Raw genomic sequence first — 25,414 nt, forward strand, 5'->3', positions numbered from 1 at the left:
ATCAGTTCATGGTGGGTCAGTGAGAAAGATAGAAGAGTGCAGGCAAGAATGGCAAGTTTATGAAATGCACTGAGAGGGGAAGACTGGGAGGTAAGCATGGCACTGTTTGCAGATGACAGTTTTGGTTGCAGACTCAGTAAGTAACCTTCAACAATTTGTATATGAGTTTAGAAAAGTATAAAAGGAGTAAGATGAGAGAGAGAGGGGGGGGGGGGCAGAGCAAGTCTCTTTGGGAAAGACAAAAGTAAATCTCAATGTGTATGATTTGAGGGAAGTGAAGTGTTCCAGGTATGGTGGTGGATACGGCAACAAATGGAACTTTGGGACCCAAAGTATTTACCAAGATATATTGTTTTTGTAAACCCAGATTCATTTGGATGTGAACCCAGTGAACCGCAGAAAAGACTGTAGAAAGCTGGTGCATGAGATGAGTAACGTACTGTGATGTGGGGGTTGCACTGCAATGTGGGCAGAGTGGTCTGTTTGCAAACTGTATCTTGTGTTAGCATTACAGCAGGAAAAGGCGGTGATTGCATCAGTCTGGCGAGGTGTATCTGTCAATCTCTGGGTATGATAGTTTGAGGGATGGATGTCTGGTAGGGGTCCATGAAAACAGTATTAGCCATGTCATGGAAAAAAAAAAAAGAGAAACTTAGAGTACACAGTGAAATAATCATACATCCATTCATTCACCACCACAGCCCTCAAAATGTAGTCAACTATCATCAGTTCCACCATACTTTTATTCACTGTCTGCTGCCCTTCCATCCCATTCTCAATGCTCTTAACAACCTCAGCTCACCTTATGATGAAGATTGTCAGCGATGGGGTTGTGTGACTTAGCCGGTGCAATGAAGTCAGCGGGAATGAGCCGGGTACCCTGATGAATGAGCTGGTAGAAGGCATGCTGGCCATTTGTTCCTGGTTCACCCCAAACTATAGGTCCAGTTGTATATTCCACTGATCGGCCACTACGTGTTACATACCTGAAAGAATATTTATACTGTAAAAAGAGGCAGGGAAGGAAGGTGGCTGGTGCAGTGAAGGCCTTGATATGATAGGGGTCTAAGCAAGGAGGCTATAAGATGATTATGTGCAGGTGTGTTAGTGCCCACATTATCATATAAGTGTGAGACTTTGGAATGGCATATAAGCAAAAAGTCAAGAATAAAAGCACCGGAATAGAGGTTGATGAAAAATGGGGTAAGAAATAATGATTCATGAAAGATGAAAAGGACCTCCACTGATTATAGGGTACAGTACATGACTGTGTTTAGATGGTAAGGTTCTATCTATCTATCTCTTGCCATTTGCCTCAATCCTGTAAGAGGTGGCCACAAACAAATCGCCTCCATGTCACCCTGTCCCCCACCATTTCATTGCCCTGCTCCCAATTCACCCCCCCCCCCCTCTCATATACCTCTCCACTCTATCCCTCTAATTCATCCTCGGCCTCCCCCTCCCTCTCCCCCCCTCCACCTCACTCACATAAATTCTCCTCGTCAGTCTCTCACTCTCCATCTTCTCCACACGTCCAAACCGCCTCAGTGTGTTTCTCCTAACACTTCCTATCACATCCACATCCACACCACAAACTCCCTCACTTCCTCATTTGTCAGTCAGTCTCTCCATGCGACTCCACGTGCTCCTCTCAAATAACTCATTTCCACTGCTCTCACTCTTGACTTCTGTCCCTCCAACAAGGTCCAAGCTTCACTTCCATACATTAGAGCTGGTATCACAATACTGTCATAAAGTAGCTTTTTCACTTCCATGCTCACTTCCCTGTTTATCACTGCTTTCAAGAAATTGGAAACCTTTCTTCCCTGTTACATCCTCTCAAGCACTTCACCCTCTAAACTTCCATCCCTGCTCATCACACTACCCAAATACTTAAAGGCACTCACATTTCCCATTTCCTCCTCATCCAGCCTCACTGTACATTCACTGATTTCAGATGGAAAAAATGGATGCATAAAGAAAGATGACAAGTGTTTGTGGGTGAGCTTGAAGGTGGGTGGAAGCATGGTAGGCCAAGAAGATGGATGGATGTGGTAGCCGAGTGTGTCAAAAATGACACATGGAAGCTGATTACGCAAAGGAACCAATAGTCAATTTAGCTGGCTGGATGAATCATGCCCTGTAGAAAGCATATGAAAGGGGTCTGGCATCACTTCTGCTCTCTACAGTACATGATTCATCCAGCTAGCTAAACTGACTATTGGTTCCTTTGCTGACTATGTGGCAGGTAATTTGAAGTACATTATAAAAAATATCTGAGACAGTGACAGGGTTGCATTCACCTTACCCTAACAAGCTATCACAATCACTGGTGCATGGGTCACTTGCCTTCTGATGGGCAAATATGATCACTTTGCTTGCAATCTACTTGCTTCCAGTGTTCATGTTGGAGAAGTGATTAGCTAGCATGATAATGCAGAGTCATTATAACAAGCTTCTGCCACATATGATGTTCAATCACCACTGGAGGAACTTTACATTACACTGGCTTCTCTTGGTGATACTTTGTTTCATTTGCTAGACAAGTAGGCTACCACAGTAGGAAATAGTCTTATATTCAGGGAAAACACAGGCAAAAGAGCTTTAATGTTGATATAAAATACAGTATGAAATTAGACTTTCACAGTATTTTTCAGTCATGACAAAAGTAATTTAGAAGATGGTAGTGTTAGGCTGTCCGCTCCATCCCCTACAGTGTCATCATTTAATTTAGCCATCATTATATCAGCAACACACACAGTATCTCCATTACAGTCATTAATATTTCCAGAACAGATGACACAATCAGACATGGGGCCAAAGCCGGTTTTGGCCTCATGAACCCATGGTTTTTAGTTCGCAGCTTTGGCTTCGGCTTCAGCTTTGAAGCCAAGGGGCTGGCTTCAACCCCAACTGTTGGCCAGGCACCGGGGCCAAAAAACTCATCACAGGAACAGAATATGTTTGGAACATGTGGGACAGTGGAAACAATGCTTCTTAATCCTCCTGTTAGAGGATACTGTGACACAAAGCTGATTATTGGCTTCATAAAATTCATACAGATTTGGCTTTGTCTTCGTGATGTTTACCTGGCTTTGGCTTTGGCTTTACCTTTTGCCATGGGCTTCAGCTTCGGCTTTGGTTTCAAAGCCAAAGGGCTGGCTTCAACCCCATGTCTGGTGATCATTCCTGTTCACCCTGGCCTAGCAAAACCTCTTTGCTGCTACGCTAGCAAAGCTGTCATGATTGGCGTGGATGAATGTAGCTCAGGATTTTGGAGCTTTGAATGGTGAGTGAATGAGTGTTTATCCCATTAAACTGAGCATACTTTTGAAAGTTCCTCCTCTTTTGTACTTTCTCTTTCCTTATAGATGCATTAATTGCTGATGTGTGACATGGTACTCAAGAATCATGTACTGAAAAAAAGAACCTATCTACCCAGGAGAAAAATGTGCAAGTTGAAAAGCCAGTAAGCAAGGGATGTCTTCTTTAGCAAAATGAGTAGTGTGGTGGCTGAGAGGAAGCCATTGACAGAATTATCCAGTAGTACAGAGCTCTCAAGGATAATCTCTTGAGAGTTACTTATTCAGTGTGGGGATGGACAAGTGAACAACCAAGACATAAGATAACATGGTGGTGGGATGAGGATGTAAAAGTCACAGTTAGAGAAAAGAAGACTGTCTAGGGAATGGAAAAGGGGTGGTAACAGAGAGGAATACTTGATCATCAAGCATGGGAATGGAGAAAAGGTATACAGGACATAGTCTGAGTCTAAGAGACCTTTACTGGATAGCCTAAATAGTGCCAAAGGAGGAATGTGCTGTTCAAGGTGGCAGAACAGATGAAGTGAGAGAACAGGGATATCACAGGTGAGTATTCTGTAACGAACTGCAAAGGAAGGATAGTGGTGGATAGTGAGGATAGCATGGATGCTTGGAGACAGCATTATGACTGGTTGCTGAATGAGTCTGACTGGTACAAGGAAGGTCTGGAGTCAGCAGATTCAGTGTTTGGCCCTTAGCCTTTGGTTGACATTGATACCACAAGCATAGCAATCGGCAGGATGCAGTGGGTGAAGGCAACGGGTGTGTCTAGATTGAGTGCTGAGATGCTGAAGGCCTCAGGAGATACAGGAGTGGATTTAGTTACTGATTTGATTAATTCAGTTTTATTCGAGTGTGTTGTTCCAGATGACCGGTTGAGAAGCATGACTGTAGATGTGTATAAGAGGAAGGGTGATGCCCTGGAAAGAGGAATATGGAGAGGTATAAAAATTTTGGACCAGATAATGAAGGTAATACTGTAGATAGAATACTAGAAGGAATGATGAAGGAAAGAGTGAACAATGATGGGATACAGTTAGGGTTTATGCCAGGCAAAAGGGTCACTGATGTAATACTATCTGACAGCATCAGGAAAAATATATAGGATGAAGGAGAAAGCTGTACTTTGTTTCTGCTGATTTTTATATCATCTGACAGTTCCTAGGGAGGAGGTGAAATGGGCAACAAGAAAGTGTGCGATCAAGGAGTGGCTGGTTGGAGTGGCTATGGCACTGTACGAGGATGCTTGCCCTGGGGTGAGAGTGAAAGAAGGTTTGTGTGATGAGTTTTCTGTTAATGCTGGCAAGCATGAAGAGTCAGTTTTAAGCCCCTTCTTGTTTATCATGGTGCCTGAAACTCTCTCATGTCACTTCAGAAATGGACCCCCATAGGAGGTGCTGTATGCTGATAACTTGGTGCTGTTTATGGAGAATGAGAGGAGAGTGCAAGTAAGATTTGTTGTTTATCAACCCCATCAACCACAGGCAAGTAACCACCCCTGCAGGGTTGTCCCATGCAGTGAATGGACATTCCCATGTGGCTGACAGCATCTCATCACAGCAAGGTGTAAGGAGTAGTTTGGAGGTTCAGCTCCAGGATGGAAGCCACATTTGTGTCTCTTAACTCAGTTAACAGGGACAACATAGCACCATAGCAGGGTCCAATTCATCTCTCAAATTGGTCAACGAGACACAATAGCAGGGTCCACTTCACTCCATGAACTGGTGATATGATTATTGCCCATCATTGTAAATGGTTTCCTGGGTTACAGGAAATGATTCAACTTGTCACTCAGTGTACAACCAACTGAAGCGGAAAAAAAAGAGTACTGTAATAAATAGTTACACGAAGGAAAGAGATAAGTAAAAAGACAGGAGGGTAGACACAAAGACAGAATGAGAAAGGGGAAGGAAAGAAGTAGGCAGCACTATACTTCCCTACACTCACTTCAAAGCCAAAACTAGCTGCTGTGTATGTGTACGCAACAACATACAGTTCTTTGCTCTTGTGTTCCTGAACTTGAATCTTCTGAATTCTTTACTCCCTGGCTTCAGCTATCCTGTCATTCACTGATTAAATATATCTCTGCTGTTTACTTCTCCCCTAATTCCACTATGATTTTTATTTTTTTTTTATTGTCTTACTTCTACGATGGAACACATCCTTTCAGTTTCTCTTTTCTCTGAAATCTCCATTCTAGGTGATTTCAATGTTCAACACCACCTTTGGCTCTCCTCTCCTTTCCCTGATCCACCTGGTGAACAAGCCTATATCTTTTCTATCCTTAATGACCTAGGCCAGCTTGTACAGCACCCTACCCATATTCCTGATTGCCCAGGAGTGAGCACCAACATACCTGACCTTTTCCTTACATTTCTTTTCCAACACACCTAATCCTTCTGCTTATGCTGTTAATCATTTCTCTCTGTTGGGCTCTTCAAATTACAACCTTATCACCTTAACCTGTCTTATCACTCCAGTGAGGCCTGTGGACCCTCCCAATAAGCAGGGGTTTTGGCCCTTTGGTGCTGTTGACTGGGAGGTCCTCAGGCAGCACTTCTTTGGTTTTTCCTGGAATGATTTTTGCTTCCATGGCCTAGAGCCATCTGAGTGTGCCTGACGCATTATGGAGGTTATTCTCTCATGCAGGAAAGCATGTTTCCTTTCTCATATCCTGTGGACTGTGACTAATGCAAAAAACTTGGTTTAATCATGCTTACTCTAATGCTGTCCACAACAAGGAGAGGGCTTTCAAAAGGCAGCGTAGCCAACTCACCCCTGAATCTCATCTCTCTTACATTTTTGCCTGGAATCGTGCTAAGTCTGTCCTACGTTCCACTAAAATAATTTCATTCGTGCTAAATGCTCTGAACTCTCCAACTCAAATTCTTCCCACTCCTCCTGGCAATCTGCCAAAAACCTTTCTAACAACTTTGCTACATTATCCTTCCCTCCTCTTTTCCGTTCTGATGACTCTTCGCCTAGATTTTCTCCTCCAATTCCACCTTAAACAATTTCGGTCTGCTACTCCATCACTTCCCCCCTCCGACTTCCTCACGGCTGACATTAAAACCTCTTCAAAAGATGTGTTTTCTGCATCACTGGCCTGAATACTAACAGGCCATATGGGCTTAATGGGGTCCATCCTGTTGGCCTCCAAAACTGTGTTCTTATGCTTACACCCTGCCTTGACAAACTCTTTCACCTTTGTCTTTCAACTTGTACCTTCCCTTCTTCCTGGAAGTTTGCTCTTGTTCAGCCTGTAGCAAACAAAGGGTGATCACTTTCAGCCTTCAATCGCCTAATTACTTTTACATACTGCATTTCTAAAGTTTTTGAATCAATTCCCAACAAAAAAATTTTAAAGCACCTATCCTGTCATAACCTTCTTTCCAACTGTCAGTATGGATTCCACCAGGATGCTCCACTGGCAATCTTCTCACCTTCCTTTCAGATTCCTCCATCCTTACTCATCACACTACCCAAGTACTTAATCGTACTCACATTTTCAAGTTCCTCACCATCCAACCTCACTGTACATTCAATGACTTCACCTCTCTCAAAGACCATCACATTACTCTTCCCTACATTCACCTTTAGATTCCGTTTCTTACACACTCTCCCAAACTCATCCACCAAGACTTCCAGCTCCCCTTCGAATTCACTCAACAACATAGTATCATCTGCAAACAACAGTACAGGGAGTTTCCAAACACTACCCTATCTCACTAGGGCCACTCCAACATCTCCTGCCCTACCATATATCTCTTACCCCATCCTTATACAGATTGAACAACCATGGAGACATGACACATCCCTGTTTCAATCCAACCCTCAAAGAGAAACATCCACTCACTTCACCATCCACATGCACTGCAGCCTTTGCACCATCATACATACTCTTCACAGCATTAAACAACTTCCCATCTACTCCATATGTTCTTGATACTTTCCACAATCCTTGTCTATCCACCCTGTCAGATGCTTTCTCCAAACCCATGAAAGCCGCATACAACTTCTTTCCTTTCTCTAGAAACTTTTCCACTAAAGATCTAAGAACGAATATCTGATCTACACAACCTCTTCCTTTCCTAGAGCTTCCCTGTTCTTCTCCAACTAATTCCTCTTGAATATCTGATCTACACAACCTCTTCCTTTCCTAAAGCTTCCCTGTTCTTCTCCAACTAATTCCTCTGTTATTTCCCTAACGCTTTCAGTAAATATCCTACCATACACTTTTCCTATTACACTAAGAAGACAAATGCCCCTATGATTACCACACACTTCTTTTTCCCCTTTTCCTTTGTACAAGGGAATAATTATACCTGACTTCCAATCCTCCAGGACTCTACCTTCCTCCCAGGCCAATCTGCACATCTTCCACATCCATTCTACTACTCTCTCTCCCATGCTTCAGCATTTCTCCATACACTTCATCAATTCCTGGGGTTTTCCCCAATTTAACTTTCTTCATTGCTTCCACAACTTCAATCCTACTGATTTCTTCCTGTCTTCTCACCTCCCTCCTCCTCTCAGCCATTCCCCAGCCACCTATACTCGCATTACTTCCATTCTCTATGTTCAACAAGTCATTAAAGTGTTCTCTCCATCTGCTCACTTTTTCTCCCTTCTTCACTAGTAATCTACCATTTTTATCTTTCACTCCACTACTAACTTCACTGCCATCCTGTCTTACTCTCTTCACCTCTTTCCAGAATATTTTCTTACAGTCCCTCCACTTTACACTCAAATTCCTTCCAAATTCCTCATCTGCTCTCTTCTTACTCTCTCTTACTAATCTTTTCACCTCTCTCTTCCTTTCTACATATCTCTCTCTTTTCCACCTCTCAACTTCTTCCACGCCCCTATTTCTCATCCATTCATTGTATGCTTTCTTCTTTTGTGCCACAGCCTGTCTCATCTCTTCACTCCACCATGCTGTTCCTTGCACCCCCTGCCATCTTCTCTTCACCTCACACACCACATCACATGCTGCACATATTTCTTCTGTGAATATCTTGCACACACCTTCCACATCCCCCATCTGCTCCAGTTCATATTTACCCAATCGTTCCTCCACTTCTTTTTTATATTCTTCCTTTTTCTCATCTTCTTGTAACCTTCCACTCTCCTTGCAACTACTCCTTCCTCCCATTCTTCCCTTCTTCTATTTCTCCATCTTACTTGGATCTTGATTCTGGCCACCACCAAGTAGTGGTCAGAAAGTCCAATCCCCCAACCTCTATAAGCTCTTGCATCCATTACACATCTTCGCATCCTTTCATCCACACACAGATAATCAATCACTACCTTCCTTTCATTCAGTTCACCACCCACCCTTCTCATCACTCGCCATGTATACTTGTGCATCATTTTGTGCCTGAAGAGGGTATTGACTATCACCAACCCCCTCCCAGCACAAATGTCCATTAATGCACTGCCATTCTCATCTATCTCAGCAGGCACACCCCACTCACCAACTATTCCATCTACCTTCACATTCCCTACTTTACCATTCATATCACCATTCAAAAACTCTATCATTTCTTACAAACTTTTCCATGCACACTTCCACATTTGTCCAGAAATCTTCTCTCACTCTGTTTGCACGATCTTGCGTTGGCGCATACACGCACACAGTCGCCCACATTTATATTCCAACTTTCAATCTTACCCACACAATCCTTGAGCCAACTGATCCATACTCTCTTATGTTCTTCTTCCATCTTTTACTCACAACAATACACACTCCTTCACCCATTATCAATTCAGAAATTTTCATATTAACCCTTACACCGCGGGCTTGTTTTGCTTTGACTTGCGGCTCCCGCGGGCATATTCGCGCTCCGACAGACTCTCTAAAAATATTTGCCAAAAATCAGTTATTAGTCCATGAATATATAAATCACATATACTTATGGCACATACCTTCAGCTTTCTCCTTGGGTGTTTGTTGAGCCTTCGTCGAGTACCGTAGGACTTGTGGAGACCTCTGAAGTTGGGTAACGAAGTCTCCACTTTACACTTCCCGACAACTCGTAATATGATTACCACAGCCTGATATTATCACTAGAAACACTAATCTATGATTCTCAAATAGTTTGGAATCCATACTCCCCCAAAAAAACACTGTGAAAGCAGTGAAAATTACGAGGGCGTATGACCATCCCACTTCCGATCGTTCGCCGCTAGTGTTGTCTATTATTCATAAAAACACTCACAGTTTATATTTCTGTTACTATATAACACTTATATATATCTACAGTCTTTATCCATAAGTTTCCTTCAGTAATAGTAGTTTATTGTCACTGTAGGGATTCAGTTTCTTTCAGTAAAATACGTAGCATTCACTTTCTCGTCCTGTATACTAGCATTGAGAGTGAATGTCACTTTCACCTTCACTCTCATAACTCACAGTATTCATATGGGTACATGCTAGAGTGAAACTTTCACTTTCATTACTCCTAGTATATATACTCGTATTCTTATAATACCACTCATTTATATTTCTGTTTACGTTCTCTACTTTATTTACATTATTTACTTTCTATTTTATTTACACTGTGTTATGCACTGTCACTTGAAGTAACTTATAAAACTATTTTCCACTGTTCACTTATATTTACATTCATTGCTTTCTTGCTGTTTACACATTTTTTACACTTTATTTACAATTCCACTTGCACTGTTTTACTCAATAAAAAGATAATAGTCACTCTCTATCAATTGTCAGCCCTTTACCTCTTTCCACACGAGGTTTAGTAGGGGGTAAAGGTCACAGGGCCCTTTGCATGGGGCTATAAAGCGACGGAAGTTAGCAGGAGCAAATCAGACATACTCCCACTTTCAAAGACAACAGTGAACTGATAGTGGTGGCCTCCTGCCGCCTGGCTACTAGGCTAGGGTAGGTGCAATACTACCAACTTCAGCCCTATGAGACCTGCTAATATATAGCAATGAAATGACTGGCAATCATAATAAATTTGGTAGTTCCAGATGAATGTAAATATCACTTAGGCTTCTCCCTTCCCTCCTTATATGTATATTTATTACGAAAATAGATTATATGGCATATTTCAAGGGGAAATAAACAGCGAAAATTAGCGAACGAGCGCATGCGAGGTGTTGTCAGGTGATAATTAGCCAATTCCAGGTGTATGACACTATCACTTATTTCTTTTTTGCATACAGTATATTATTTGGTATAAGAATAGGGCATAGGGCTTATTTCAATTGATGAAATCAGTGGAAAATTCCAGGGAAGATTTACTTAGCGTAGAATACAGTGTGGTGGCCTGCAATAATTAGGTAGTTCCAGGTGAATGTAAATATCACTTAGGCTTCTCTCTTCCTTTCTTATATATATTTTTATTACGAAAATAGATTATACGGCATATTTCAAGGGGAATTAACAGCGAAAATTAGCGAACGAGTGCATGTGAGGTGTTGTCAGGTGATAATTAGCCAATTCTAGGTGTATGGCACTCTCACTTATCTTATTTCTTTCTTGTATATATTATTTGGTATAAGAATAGGGCATAGGGCTTATTTCAATGGATGAAATCATTGAAAAATTCCATGGAAGATTTACTTTGCGTAGCATGGCCGGGCAGGCAAGAGGATAGGGTAATGGAGGGGAGGTAGGGAGGGGAGTCAAGAACGGGGAGAAATGGCTAAATTGTCAACAATGGATAGGAGTACAGATGAGATTAGGAGTGCTGACTAGTGTTGGACATTGGCAGTACTGATAGATGATACAAGCCACCACTTCAAAGCCCGAGCGAATTCAAAATAACACAGAATCACAAAAGTGTTGTTCCGTGGTATGATCCCTTGCTCCCAAGCGTCACGAAAGTGACGCCCCGCGGTTAAGGGGTTAATATACCGTACATGAAAAAAGATAATACACGCACAAGAAAGCTAAACCTTTCTACAGTCCTTACCAATTAGCACTTTAGTGAATGTCTATGCTCCTATGCTGCCGTACAGATAAGTGGAGGCAATGTCATTTTTGGTGCTTTTGTGTGTTGCTGTAGCAAACTAGCCTCATCTGTGTGAGCAATGCAGTCAGCAGAAAGATAAAAAACGAACTGGCAACCCCAAGCATGGGCGGATGAATACACAAAGTATTTGTGGCAGAATACAGGGTGCGGCTTTTGAAACAAAACTGTGGATTTTAAAAGGAACATTGCAGTCTGTTGATAGGCCCTTTTAAAAGGAACATCACAGTTAAGGGGTTAAAATAATAGCCAGCTCCATTGGGCAAAAACCAGCTTAGAAACAGGAGGCAATCGGTGGTACCATGCATTTTTTGGTGGTAATGTGTACCATCTGGCTCAGACATGGGAACCAACTGGCACACAGGCAGACCTTTCAACAAAGAAACATACACCAGCCTATCACAATGCGTTGTGGAAGCAGCCCACCCGACGTGCCATGCCAAATGCTGCCCTCTCATTCACTCCACTGGACACCATGTGATGACTTATCTATGCCTTGTGCATGTGTGACCCACGCAGTGGCTACTCCCCAGTGCTATGACTTAGCCTGTGGTCTTCCATGCCTCGCTCATTGCTGTGACTTCCTTTGTGGCCTCTCAGTGCTCCATGCCCTAGTACTCTGACTACTGTACCCTATTCTGCTTTTTTTTCATTCACTGCCAGACGCCATGTATCCCAGACGGGGTGGCCAAGGGCTTAGAGTTAATTGTTTTACAGGGAGGGGCACTAATCCTCCACCAACCCCACTTGACACGTTGGTGTTCCCAGGCGGTCACCCATCCAAGTACTAACCAGACCCAACGTTGCCTATTCTGCTTGATGTCTGAATTTGTGGCTTTTGTGGCAGTGGCAACACTAGGTGAATATAATTATGATTATGTACAGTACTGCTCTACTATATGTACTGTCAATACTGTATTGCATTTTATGCTTGATTTTAATCTCTTACTCATAGATAATACAGGTATAGTCAGAAAATTTTTGGGAAAGGGGGTCATGACAGATAGCTTAAGACAGTTACATATTATCCAGGGATGGATAGCAGAATGGGAGTACTGACACAATATCCAGCATTTTTGCAATATCCGGCAAGGGGTTTGGCTAAATTACACAAGATAACTGAGAGATTACAGTATCAGAGGCAGGCTGCAAAATGAAACAAGGTTGATTTTGTGTGCATGGAGTATGCAGGGGAAAGCGTGCAGAGACAAAAAGGTGTGACACGACTGACCTCACTCAAGAGTCTCTTGAAAGTGTGGAGGAGTTTTTTTTACGTGGGGGACACGATACGTGCTAGGGGTGGGGCTAGAGCGTGCTCTGTGGCTAAGATATGGAATGGTTGGAAGAAGTTCACGGAGCTTTTGCCTCTTCTAACGCTGAAAGCAGTCTCCCGCCATGCTACAGGGCACGTCAATGCAGTGTGGGTTAGGAGTGTAATGCTAAGTGGTAATGTGACCTGGGCAGTGGAGAAGGAGGAGGGTATTCATATCCTCACTTGCACAGGGATGATAATGATTAGATGTTTTTGTGCATCCTTGATTGACAGAGTTGGGGGGTAGGGTTAGGATTACAAATGAAGACCTGGGGGGATGGATGAGACTTGAATGTATTAGTGTTATGATGAGACTAAGATGGTTTGGACATGTGGAGAGGAAAAGGGATGACAACTTAGTGTGGAGGGTGAGAGATGTGAAAGCTGAGGGTAGAGTTGCAGAAAGCAGACTGAGAAAGACCTACAAGGTCACAGAGCGTGGCCTCAGGGATAAGGAACTGAACATAGAGGTTGCTGGATATGGAGCAGTGTGAATGCTGGCATTTGGTGACCAACATCAATGCATGCAAGTGTATCAGAGCTTTTATAAATGAAGGTAAAGAATGAAAGTAATACTATACGACATTCTCAATCCTTCTTGCCCATTTCTTCATTCCATCCATCTTCCAATCCTATGTTGCCCCATAAGGAGCACAGGAGCCCAGGGCTAGGCAAGTTGGTCCTGACATTTAAGATGAGAGTGACCAGCCTCACTCATCCCTGAGTGGCATTATGTGAGCAATAAACCCCAACCACCCCTTGGATATAAGCTTTCACCGGCTCAATCTGTCTGGAGTGCCTCAATTACCCACTAAACCACCAGGTGCCAAAATTTGGTTATATAGTTACCACCCAACATAGTAAATGGTTTCCCCGTGTACAGGAAACCATTTGGCTTGTCACTCAGTGCAGAGTCACCCACAGGCAGAACGAAGAGGAAAGAACAAAGGAAAGAAAGACAGAAGAGGGAGTGCAAGTCAACTATAGGCAGAAGGATGAGGAAAGAATGAAGGAAAGAAAGACCGACAAGGAAAGAAGGATGGAGGAGAGGAAAAGGCAGGCACCTGAGAGCAGCACTACATTAAGTGAGTGGATGGTGAGCACCCCCACCTACCACCTATTAATATTAGAAATATATACTAAACGTACCAAATGAGGTGGCTGTTGTTGCTCAACCCTGGTCCACCTGGCCAAGCAGACCCAACGACTGCTGGTATGCAACTGCCCATATTAAAGTATCTCATAGGTTCCCTACGCTGTTGATGTGTCAGTGTCTTACTATGGCATGTACTGTGCCGTGTTCGATATTATGTGTTATGCTGTGGGTGCCTATTCTACAGGGGGGGAACATGTCATCTCTGATTCCACCCAACTCAAATCTAAGCTGATAATAACTAAGGCAGGATGAGCGATGTCCTGATCTGAACCTAACTGTGCAAACTCAATTAGGATACCTCTGATAAGTGGATGTTGGGAGGGAGCTTATAGCAGTGTTTTGATGAAGTGTTTTCTTGCCCTGAACATGACATCAGTTTGCAGGTGCTGCATCACTGCTAATGTTGGAATGTCTGGAGATGGGACAGTGCTGAAGACGGTCTGACAGTGTGATTGTGTGGTGACTTTTCCGTGCCAAGATGTGTTGCATAGCTCTGTCATATCATGACAGAGGTACTGTGTATTAGCACAGGCTGCTGCACTGAACTGTGTTTCTCTCATTTCAAGATTTTCTTGAACATGAAGGACCTTAGTATCAAAGTGTAATTAAGTTGTGGAGTGGTTTTGGCATAACCAGTGATAATGTGTACAGGGTTTTGTATGATCTGCAAGGTGTTGTAGTGGGTGCCAGACTGGATGGAGACCAATGCCAGGGAGAAAGACAATGTCACTGATCTACTTTTTGTAGGGAAGGATGAGTGTCCCCCCACCCCCAAAGCTGGTCCCCTGTAAGTGCCCTAGGTGCCTCGAGTCTTGGAGGATGTAATGTCTCCCAATGTCCTGTATGGGGTTCTTCAAGACAAGCCCATTGTCATATGTCACTCCAAGTGGAGGGAGGGCATGGCATGGGTATTATGTTAGGTGTAATGTTGAGGTCATGCCTGTGCTCATGCTTGCTGCTGGTGATGAGTGTGGTGATGGATTTGGCTGGAGCAATCACCAGCCTATTGTCCTTGACTCATGCCTGAAGTGTATTGAGGCAGTCTTGCTGTAGCATACAGTCTGTGATGTGACGTCAATGCTTTGGTAATGTCATCTGTATATGATGCAATGTTTCTGGGCAGCTGAGGTATGGGAATATCATGTATTGTATAGACTGAAAAGAGCAGGTGAAAGAATGAAGCCCTGTAGAACTCCAAAGAAAAAAGTTCTGTGTTCATGCTGACGACCTACAGTTTATCAAATGATTGTCTACCTGATAAATAGTCACCAATGCCAAAATTTGTGTTGTTCTCCATGTCTGTGTTGCAGTAGTAGCAGTAGTAGTTGTTCCCTAGGCAGTCTGGCCGAACAGCCCCGAGTCCCTTAGGAAGGCCATGGCCGAGACTGGGCTTTCCCCCAGAGGTCTCAAAGAGTGTATGTTGTGTTGTTGGCGTAGGTGATTGTGTGCAATGCAGTCTTCCATAATGTGCTTAATAGTATGGGGTGCTGTGTTGCATCCTGGACAGGCATCAGCGACGAAGTCATCCAGCCTCTTCTGGTAGCTTAAGAGGGCTGGATGGTGCCCACATCTCAGCCTGGCCAGGTGGACCCTGTCCTCACGAGGAAGGTAGGATTCAGAAGGGTGGATGTCAAGAGGCCATGCATGCAGCTGTGTGTTGTCTTTAAGTGACTGAATGGAGCGGCGAGTGATCTGAGTGTGGATGTGTTTCTGGAAGCTGGTCTGAGGTGGGCGAGGGGGCAGAGATGACAGTATTTGTGTATGGTATTGTGTGCTGGGTGTTGTTTTGATGTTCCTTAATGTGGGTGGATGTGCTGCCATGTACTGTAGTGGATGTTGTGGGTTTGTGGAGGCTGCAGCAAGAAACTGGGTGCCTCTCATATCTAGGTGATCCTTGACTTTGAGGACTTTGGTTTCTTGCTGTAGGTGGTCTGTGGGTATAGCAGCTGTGCAGCCTGTGATTATTTTTAGGGCCTTGTTCTGTATGGTCTGTAGAATGTTGTAGTGTGTTTTGGTCAGGTTAGATGCCCAGGCAGGGCTTGCATTATTCATCACTGAATGTATGTATTGTTTGTATACTGTGATGGTGGTTTCTTTGTTGTGTCCGAATGTTGTATGGGCAAGTGACCTCAAAGCATTGAGTCTTGGTGTTATTTTATTTTTAATGTTTGTGATGTGTTGTTTAAATGACATTGATGTATTGTATGTTACACCAAGGATTTTGGGTGTGTGTGTGTGTGGTAGGGGAGTGTTGTTTATGGTGACGTGTGGGATGTGACTGTGTTCTGATGTCCAGTTTGTGAAAAGAGTCACTGTAGATTTGGCTGGGGCTATTTTGAGCCTGTTTGTGGTGAACCATTCGTGTAGTATATTGAGGTAAGGTTGAATGATGTGTGCAGCTGTGTTTGCATTTTGGTGTGTACATGTAAGTGTTATATCATCTGCATAGGAAGCTATGTGTATCTGTGGTGTGTGGGTACGTCGTGCATGTATAGATTAAAGAGTGTAGGGGACAAAACAGATCCTTGGGGGATGCCGTTTGTGAAGTTTCTGATGTTAGAAGACTGACCGGCAAATGTTACGTGTGCACATCTGCCTGCTAAGTAGTTTGCCAGCCATCTTTCTGTGTTATTGTGCATGTTTGTGTTGAGTATTTTATTTGTGAGGTTGTGGCGGGGGATGGCATCAAAAGCTTTACTAATGTCTAGTGTGACTAGGAGTGTTCTGTGTGGTGGCCTAGCTGAATTTATGCCACAGAAAACTCTCTGTGTAAGGTCTGTAAGAAGGGTGTTTGTGGAGTGTAGTGGCCTAAAGCCATGTAACTGGGCTAGGGGAATGAGGTGTGACTAGTTGTAGTATCAGTTGTTCGGTGACTTTAGAGGGGGTGCAGAGGAGTGTGATGGGGCGGTGTGAGGAGGGTAACGTGGGGTCTTTTGTTGGGTTTAGGGATAGTGATGATATTGCCATGCTTCCAGATGTTGGGTATTATGTTGTGTGAGTAGCTGTATGTTGGTGAGTGCTTGTATGCCTTGTGGTCCTAGGTGTTTAAGGTGAATGTTGCTTATGTTGTCTGGTCCACAGGCAGATGAGTGCTTGAGGTTGTTAATGATGTGCTTCATCTGGTTGTATGTGAAAGGTGCGTAGTCTGGGTCTGTGGGGAACTGTCTCTTATGTCTGATGATACGTCGGTCTTCCGGATGGGGGGTTAGATGGCTGACTTGTGAAAAGTGATTGATGAGAGTGTTTGCTTGTTGTTTGTTTGAGGGTATGGTGTCTGTTGTTGTGATGGCAGCATGTGATTGTGTGGTGTTGCTGTTGGAAAGTGTGATGCTGTTTGGTGTTTTGTAAAGTTTGCTGATGTTTGTTTTGTGGTCAAGTGTTTGGAGGTAATTTTTCCAGTTTAGTGTTTGCTGTTCTGATATTTTACTGTTTATCTGAGTGTTGAGTTCTTGTATTTGTTGTATGGTGTCTTGTGTATGGGGTGTTGGGGAGTGTCGCAGTGTGTCCCGTTTCTGATGAGGCCTTGAATTTCTGGTGTGAAGTTGGGGTTGTGTCTCTTTCTGTTGCCTCTAGGGATGTGTCTTTTGTCTGCGTTTTGTATGATTGTATTGAAAGTGTGCCAGCGGTGTTGATGTTGTGATGGGTGTACTGTTTAGTGTTTCGAAATGTTGTTCTGTTTCAGTTACAAAGGCCTCCCAGTTGGCTCTCTTATAATTAGTGTATGTGTGTTTGTGGCCAGCTGGGGTGATTCTGGTTTTGGTAGTGATGATGATTGGGAGGTGATCAGAACCTAGGGTTTTGACCACTCTCCATGATGTAGTGGGAGCGAGGTTTGGGGAGCAGAAGGTGATGTCTGGGGATAATGGGAGGAAGAGGGCTTGGTGTGGGATATGGGTATGTTGGTCTAGACTGTTTAGTATGAAAAGATGATCTGTCTGGGATTGTAGTACCAGCCCTCTGTCTGTGTCAGGGTTGTTGACATGCCAGGGCAACGACTTGGTGTTGAAATCACCACCCAGGATGATGTTGGGTATGTTAGTGATGTGGTGTATCTGTGGAGAGTAATTGTGTGGTACTGTGGGGGACGACTGGGGGGGAATGTATGTGTTAGCGATTGTTATGTGTGATTTGTTACCAGTGCGTATTTTAATTGACTGTATTTCTGTTGTGGTGTCATGTGGGGGGAGAAGTGACTTTGTGTGTGCACTGGTATCTGCAAAGTTGATGGATTTGTGTACCAGGGTGATGAGTCCACCGCCACCACCATCGGCCCGGTTTTGTTGAATGGTGGTGAAGTTATGAAATGTTGATGTTTTCTGTGCTCTGTGTAGTTTTGTTTCTTGTAAGATGGCAATGTGTATGTTCTGTTGTTTGATGAATTGTGTGAGTTCATGTATTTTGGTGTTTATGCCATCTATGTTTAACTGAAGGATGTTTATGTTGTGTGTGCGATGTGTGTCGCTGCTGCAGCACGGGGGGGACGTGGTGTGGGTGGAGGGGAAGGGGTAGGAGGAGGTTGTGATGGAGGTAAGGGTTGAGGTGGATTAGGATGGGTTGGAATGGGAGGAGTTGGGGGACTGGATGGTGTGGGAAGGGTCCGTGGGTTTGGCTGTGGAGGTGTGAAGGAAGTAGGAGCAGGATTGGAAGGGGGGTTGATGGGTAGGGGGAAGGAGCATAAGGAGCAGGTCCAGGTGTTTGTGTAATGTTTCCTGGATGCAAGTGTTGTGCAGGTGTAATGGGTCCAGTTCTTGCAGGAGTTGCATTGAACTGAACCCTTTGTCTGTCGGCTTGACGTGATAGGTTTTGAGCATGTTGGACATGTGTATTTATTGGTGGGTCCTGGATTGCTCTCAATGTCCCCGGCTAGAAGAAGTCGTTGAGAAATGACAGCCGGGGAGTCATTTCTCGATGTAGAAAAAAACGGTGTTGTTTGTGTTGTATATTTTGGTGATTTAATTGATCTTGGGGGACAGCATCAAAGGCTTTTGTTGGAACAAGTGTACACCAAGCAGGTTTCATGGAGTTGATGCTATCAGCTGCATGTTATATGAGATTGGTTAGTAATGCGTTTGTGGAGTACATTCCTGTAAAGCGATGCTGAGAGGCAACAAGGGGGATATGAGGTATGTCTTTGTTATGCATTAGGTATTCAGTTACCTTGAATGGAATGCTCAGTAGTGTCATGGGTCCATATGAAGAAGGGTATGTTAGGTCCTATTCTAGCATGAGTACAGTGCTTGTCAGAAGTATCGAACACCCTGCGTCCCTTCTACAAAACAAACTTTTCAACATTGAAAAAACATATAAATAATGCATTTTATTTACCTTTAGTGCTTCGTAGGGTATCCTTAGAAGCTTCTTCACAGACCTGAGATGTCTTGGAAGTGAAATGGCGAGGTTCCTGAGGTGCTGGAGGGGTATTTTGTCCCAGGAGTCATGAATGGCGGCTTCCAGCTTAGGCAGAGAGCTCACGTCCTTCCCTTGGAGATTCTTCTTTACGAGGTACCAAAGGTTTTCTATCGGGTTGAGGTCTGGGCTATTGCCTGGCCAGTCTTTCATGAATGATACCTCGCAGTCACGAAGCCAATTGGTGACCGATTTGGCCTTATGAGCAGGTGCACCGTCCTGCTGAAACACTTATGCACCTGTGAGCTCGAAGGACCCTGGTAAATGATCACAATGAAGCTCTAGATAAACATCCTGATTCACTCTGCAGTTCTTGGGAAGCACAACAAGCTTCCCCAAACCTTTACCAGAAAAACAGCCCCATACCACGAGTGAATCAGGGTGTTTAACTGTTCCACGTAACGTGGGTCAAGCGGGTCACTACCTTTGTGTTGGTACACACGTGTTCCTCAATTACAGGTAACACTAAACGTTGCCTCATCAGACCACAACACTGACAACCATTGCTCCTCACCCAAGTTAAGGTATTTGTTAGCAAAGGCAAGCCTACGAAGTCGCTGGTAATGTGTGAGAAGAGGCTTTCTCACATGCCTGTGACTTGTGTAACCAAGTTCATGGATCCTTTAACCCTTTAACCGCAGGTGTCATCCCAGAATGACATTGCAAAAACTGGACCAAACCGCGGGTGTCATTCTCGAATGTTTGTGAATATTTTGAATACTGCGCGTTTTTTCCGTGCACCAATTGTTTCAAGGGAGAGTAGCTATTAAGTTCTTTCACTCCAGCCGACCCCCACCTCCCTCCTCCCACCCCCCGGGCCCCCCACCCCACCCCTGACCAAACACGCATCAGTATCTGTCCAGCTGTGTGAGTGACAACACCGCTGATGTGGCAGTGAAGTGCGGGCAATTACAGTGCCTTTTACCTGCCTCAGTGAACACAGAGTGGGTGTTTATCGTATGTGCAGTGTTCATATATGTTTATAGTATTATTATCAAAATTACAGTGCCTTTTACCTGCCTCAGTGAACACAGAGTGGGTGTTTATCGTATGTGCAGTGTTCATATATGTTTACAGTATTATTATCAGAATGAGGTTGGCATTTGGTAATGATGTGTGAGCGAAAAATAGTGATTACAACACCGCTGATGTGGCAGTGAAGTGCGGGCAATTACAGTGCCTTTTACCTGCCTCAGTGAACACAGAGTGGGTGTTTACTGTATGTGCAGTGTTCATATATGTTTATAGTATTATTATCAGAATGAGGTTGGCATTTGGTAATGGTGTGTGAGTGAAAAATAGTGATTTTAGATCACTCACTTCTAATGGCACTGCCCATCCAGTGATAGTCAACGAAATCATGAAACCTACATCATTGCAAAGCCGAAGGTTAGTACTTTCTAATGGTACCTTATTTTTCACTCTAGATTTATTCTGTGCAGAGTTAGAAAGGTTTAAAGTTTGTTTACATTTTGGCTGGAACCCCCGCGGGAGAGGCCAGTCGGGGCAAAACAATGCCCGCGGTTAAAGGGTTAAGACACTGTGCGCACAGAAACCTCACCAAACACTTCCGGGTTGCTCTCTTTATTTTCCTTGCACTCACACGAGGATTAGACTCCACTGCACGTTTTAAAACATAACAGACCTTGGGGAAGTTTTCGTGGGCCTACCAGACCGCGGTTTCTTTGTGGGAATGTCACCACTGTTTTCCACTCGAAAACAGGCGCACCACCTACGCACTGTCGATCAAGCCACGCCAACCAATCACTAATTTCCTTCGTTTAGTGGCCTGCCTCCTTTAGAGCAATGATCTGGGATATGATTTCACTCGATAGTTCAAGGGTAGGTGCCATAACGAAGTGGTAAAAGCCAAACCACTGCGGGACACTCGGTAAAAAAGGGCCCAAAAAGAGAGGGAGCGCGAAGGAGTTCCTCTCTCTCAGGCAGCCCGTGGGCAACTGAGGCGGGAATCAACCAGCGCGTAGTAAGGCCTCAGGCTCCCGTGACGTCATGCTAGTGCCACAAACATCTGGCTCAATTTTTAGTACCAATAACGGGTGATTCTTTTTTGGCCATAAGTATTGCGCGCCCTGCCATAGGCGCTCGATACTTCTGATGAGCACTGTATGGTGGTGATTGTTACATGTTTCCAAATGCTAGGAATGTGTGTATGAGTAGTTGCTGATGTTTGTGAGAGCCGGGATGTGATATGGTTCTAAACACTTCAGGTGTGGGTTGCTGATGCCATCTGGCCTTGTGCTTATTAAGATCTTTGTTTTCTTGATAATGCTAAATGACTTTTCTGGAATGAAGGGTGTTATGCTATGGTCAAGTGGAATGTACTGCCCCTGAAGAGAAAATTGTTTTTCTGATGGGGTGTGCTGTTGGTGTAAGGTGAATTACATTTGCATAGTGTTCCAAGAGTAGGTAGGCTCGTTCTCAATAAGAAGGTATGTGTTAAGCATTGGAGGTGATGGTACTATGGGTGCTGGAGGTACTAGTTTGTCATTTAGTGATGCTGTTAAGTGTTTGGTAAAGCCAAGAGAGGTCTGCTGAGTGGCCGAGTACTGTTGCAAAGGCTTTCCAGTTTTCTGTTTTCTTTATGTTAATTTTGCTGTTTAACTGTGGAGGCATGTGATGGTGTCATGTGTGTGTCTGAAGGAAGTTAAGTTTGAGTGAATGACATTGTTTATCGAGGCAAGAAATCTCTGGCGTAACGAGTCAACTACAGCATCTTCTGCTGCTTTGTAGAATATGATGTTTGTGCATGTCAATGTTGGTGATGGATGCACTTGTTTATCGTCCTGAAATGGTTTTTTGTTTGTTCAGTGAATTTTGTCCAGTTATTTTCTAGTCATCTGTGTTATGTGGTGTGTGGCTGCTCTGGTTTGGAGAGCATTCTTGTGGTGATAATGATCCGGATGTCATTTGAAGGGAGTCTGGGTTCCATTTGCCACATGGTGGAGTGTGAAAGAGTGGGGGAACACATCATAATGTCTGGGGAGAAGGGGGAGCAGTGTGGTTGGTGTAGAATGTAGGTTCATTGTAAGGTGTCACTGAGAATGTACATGCTATTGAACTGTGATGCAATGCTGAGGGCTTGGCAGTTGTTGTGACTGTGTTCCTAACAGGCAACATTTTCAGTGTTGATGTCCCTAGCCATGAGGTCTGTCCAAAAAGAAACCTGACTTTTTTACCAACTAGCTGGCATCGCCTGATCACAATGGAAAAGCTGTGTAGCATTGAATTTGAGCTTTAGTCTAACACTAGCCACAATACGCCACGTCACTTAGTCATCAAGGTATATGCACTTGAGTGAACGTGTTTTGTGCACTTGGCGAATTGTTGCAAACTGAACAATGAAGGATCTTGAAGAGCAATGTGTTTGTGTGAAATTCTGTTTCAAATTGAGAAAAACTTTCATGGAGACAATTCAAATATTGTAACAGGCTTTTAGGGAGGTTTCTTTGCATCGTATGCAACACCACAAGTAGTTCTAGCGGTTCAAATTGGGAAAAACATCCACTGAAGATGATCTCAAATCTGGACAGCCTTTCACATCAACAAACAACAATCATGCTGAGAAAGTACATGCTGTGATCCATGAAAATCGTCACCTGACTGTCAGTGACGTTTCTGAAGAAGCAGGCATCTGTAAAACTTCGCATCACATGATTTCAACCAAAAAACTGAAGATGCATCATGTTGCCAGAAGATCTGTGCAGTGTCTGATTACATGAACAAGAAGAGAACTGTGTCACAGTCAGCCAAGATCTGTTTGACAGTTCGAATGGTGATGAAAACTTTCTGAAAATTGTCACAACAGGTGATGAAACATGGGTGCATGGCTACAACATCAAAAAAAGGCAGTTGTCGCAGTGGGTTCCTAAATTGTCACCACAACTAAAAACAGCACGTCAGAGTCATTCAAATGTGAAGGTGATGTTGACTGTCTTTTTTTATGGGAAGAGCTTCATTCATCATAAGTCTGTTCCACGTGATGTGACAGTCAATAAAGAGTTTTACTTGGAAGAGAAAGAACAGAGGAATTAGTTGGAGAAGAGCAGGGAGGCTTTAGGAAGGGAAGAGGTTGTGTAGATCAGATATTCATTCTTAGATCTTTAGTGGAAAAGTTTCTAGAGAAGGGAAAGAAATTGTATGCGGCTTTCATGGATTTGGAGAAAGCATATGACAGGGTGGATAGACAAGGATTGTGGAAAGTACTAAGAATATATGAAGTAGATGGGAAGTTGCTGAATGCTGTGAAGAGTATGTATGATGGTGCTAAGGCTGCAGTGCGTGTGGATGGCGAACTGAGTAAATTTTTTTCTCTTTGAAGGTTGGGTTGAAACAGAGATGTGTCATGTCTCCATGGTTGTTCAATCTGTACATGGGTGGGGTATAAAAGAGGTACAAGGTAGGGTAGTGGATGTTGGAGTGGCCCTGGTGAGAGAGGGTAGTGTTTGGAAACTCCCTGTACTGTTGTTTGCAGATGATACTGTGTAAGTTGAGTGAAGATGAAGCAGAGCTGCAAGGCTTGGTGGATGAGTTTGGGAGAGTGTGTAAGAAACGGAATCTAAAGGTGAATGCAGGGAAGAGCAAAGTGTTGGTCTTTGAGAGAGGTGAAGTCAGTGAATGTACAGTGAGGTTGGATGGTGAGGAATTGGAAAATGTGAGTACATTTAAGTACTTGGGTAGTGTGATGAGTAAGGATGGGGGTTTGGAGGAAGAAGCGCTTGAAAGGGTACAGCAGGGAAGAAATGTTGCTGGTTCCTTGAAAGCAGTGATTAGATGCAGGGAAGTGAAAAAGTTACTAAATGACAGTATTGTGATACCAACTCTAACATATGGAAGTGAAGCTTGGACGTTGCTGGAAGGACACAAATCAAGAGTGAGAGCAGTGGAAATGAGTTATTTAAGAGGAGACTGTGGAGTCACATGGAGAGACAGGCTGACAAATGAGGATACAAAGGAGCATTGTGGTGTGGATGTGGATGTGATAGGAAGCATTAGGAGGAACACACTGAGGTGGTTTGGCCATGTGGAGAGGATGGAGGGTGAAAGACTGACGAGAAGAGTGTATGTGAGTGAGGTGGAGGGGGGAAGAGGGAGGAGGAGGCCGAGGATGAGATGGAGGGATGGGGTGGAGAGGTATATGAGAGAGGGGGGTGTGAGTTGGGAGCGGGGGAGTGAAATGGCGGGGGTCAGAGCGACATGGAGGAGATTTGTTTGTGGCCACCCAGAACGGGATTGAGGCATCTGGCTATAGATAGATAGACAGACTTGGAAGTCCTGAAGCGTTTGAGGGAGGAGGTGCAAAGGAAGAGGCCTGGGGCATGGACAAACAAAACCTGGATTCTGCACCACAACAATGCACCTACTAATCGTTTCGTTTCGTTTTTAAAGGCTCCAACATGCTTGCATGTGTTGGCCTAACAATGCACCTACTAATGCATTGCATATTCACTGGGACCTTTTAGCATAGCACAAAATGAATATCATCCCCCAGCTACCTTACACTCCAGATTTGGACCCTGCAGACACTTCTTCCAAAGTTGAAATCCACCCTGAAAGGCAGCCGATTTCCGACAATTGAAGGGACAAGAAAATTCACAAAGTGCACTAAACAAATATTCATTCAAACACATGTACCTTGATGACAAGTTACGTGGTGTAATGTGGCAAGTGTCAGACTAAAGTTCAAAGTCGCTGCTACACAGTGCTCCTGTCGTTATCTGGCTATACCAGCTAGATGGTGTGCTATTTAAAAAGTTCAGTTTCTTTTTGGACAGACCTTTTATTATAATATTAGCTGTCTTTGTTAGGTGGAAAAATTGAGGGTGTTGTGCATTGGAACAGCATGGGAGGTGCCAGGGGTAATGTTGCTGTTACTTAACTCCAGTCTGTCCATCCAAGCAGACCCATCAACCACAGGTAACCAAATGGTTCTGTGGGACTGTCCTGCTAGTATGGAACATTATATACATCATGTAAAGATCTGGCACCCCATGTGGTAGATAGTTCCTCACCAGGGTCAAATCAGGGCATTTCCCATGGTGAGGTGCAGGGATATATGAGAATGTCTGGGTACAATGTGGATACCACAACTGCTCCACTCTGGGAGCACAGAGCCACCATGAACAGGCTCCTCGTCAGCACCTCAGGAGGAATGTGAAGTTTTAAAATACTGGTTCCTAGTCTGTAACCAAAGCTGACA

At 43.9% G+C, this 25,414-nt stretch overlaps 1 protein-coding gene across 1 annotated transcript in view; it reads right to left on the minus strand.

Moving 5' to 3' along the window:
- Pgi (glucose-6-phosphate isomerase) overlaps positions 1 to 25,414 on the minus strand; it is a 256,703-nt gene that overhangs the window by 66,878 nt on the left and 164,411 nt on the right. Inside the window, exon 8 of the mRNA XM_080267251.1 lies at positions 803 to 986. Within this exon, the coding sequence (XP_080123377.1) occupies positions 803 to 986 (184 nt within the window). The remainder of the gene's footprint in view (positions 1 to 802; positions 987 to 25,414) is intronic.

This window comes from Coenobita brevimanus, chromosome 23, assembly GCF_032717465.1.
Source record: "Coenobita brevimanus isolate Jiangsu-jjx chromosome 23, ASM3271746v2, whole genome shotgun sequence".
Lineage (NCBI taxonomy): Eukaryota > Metazoa > Arthropoda > Malacostraca > Decapoda > Coenobitidae > Coenobita > Coenobita brevimanus.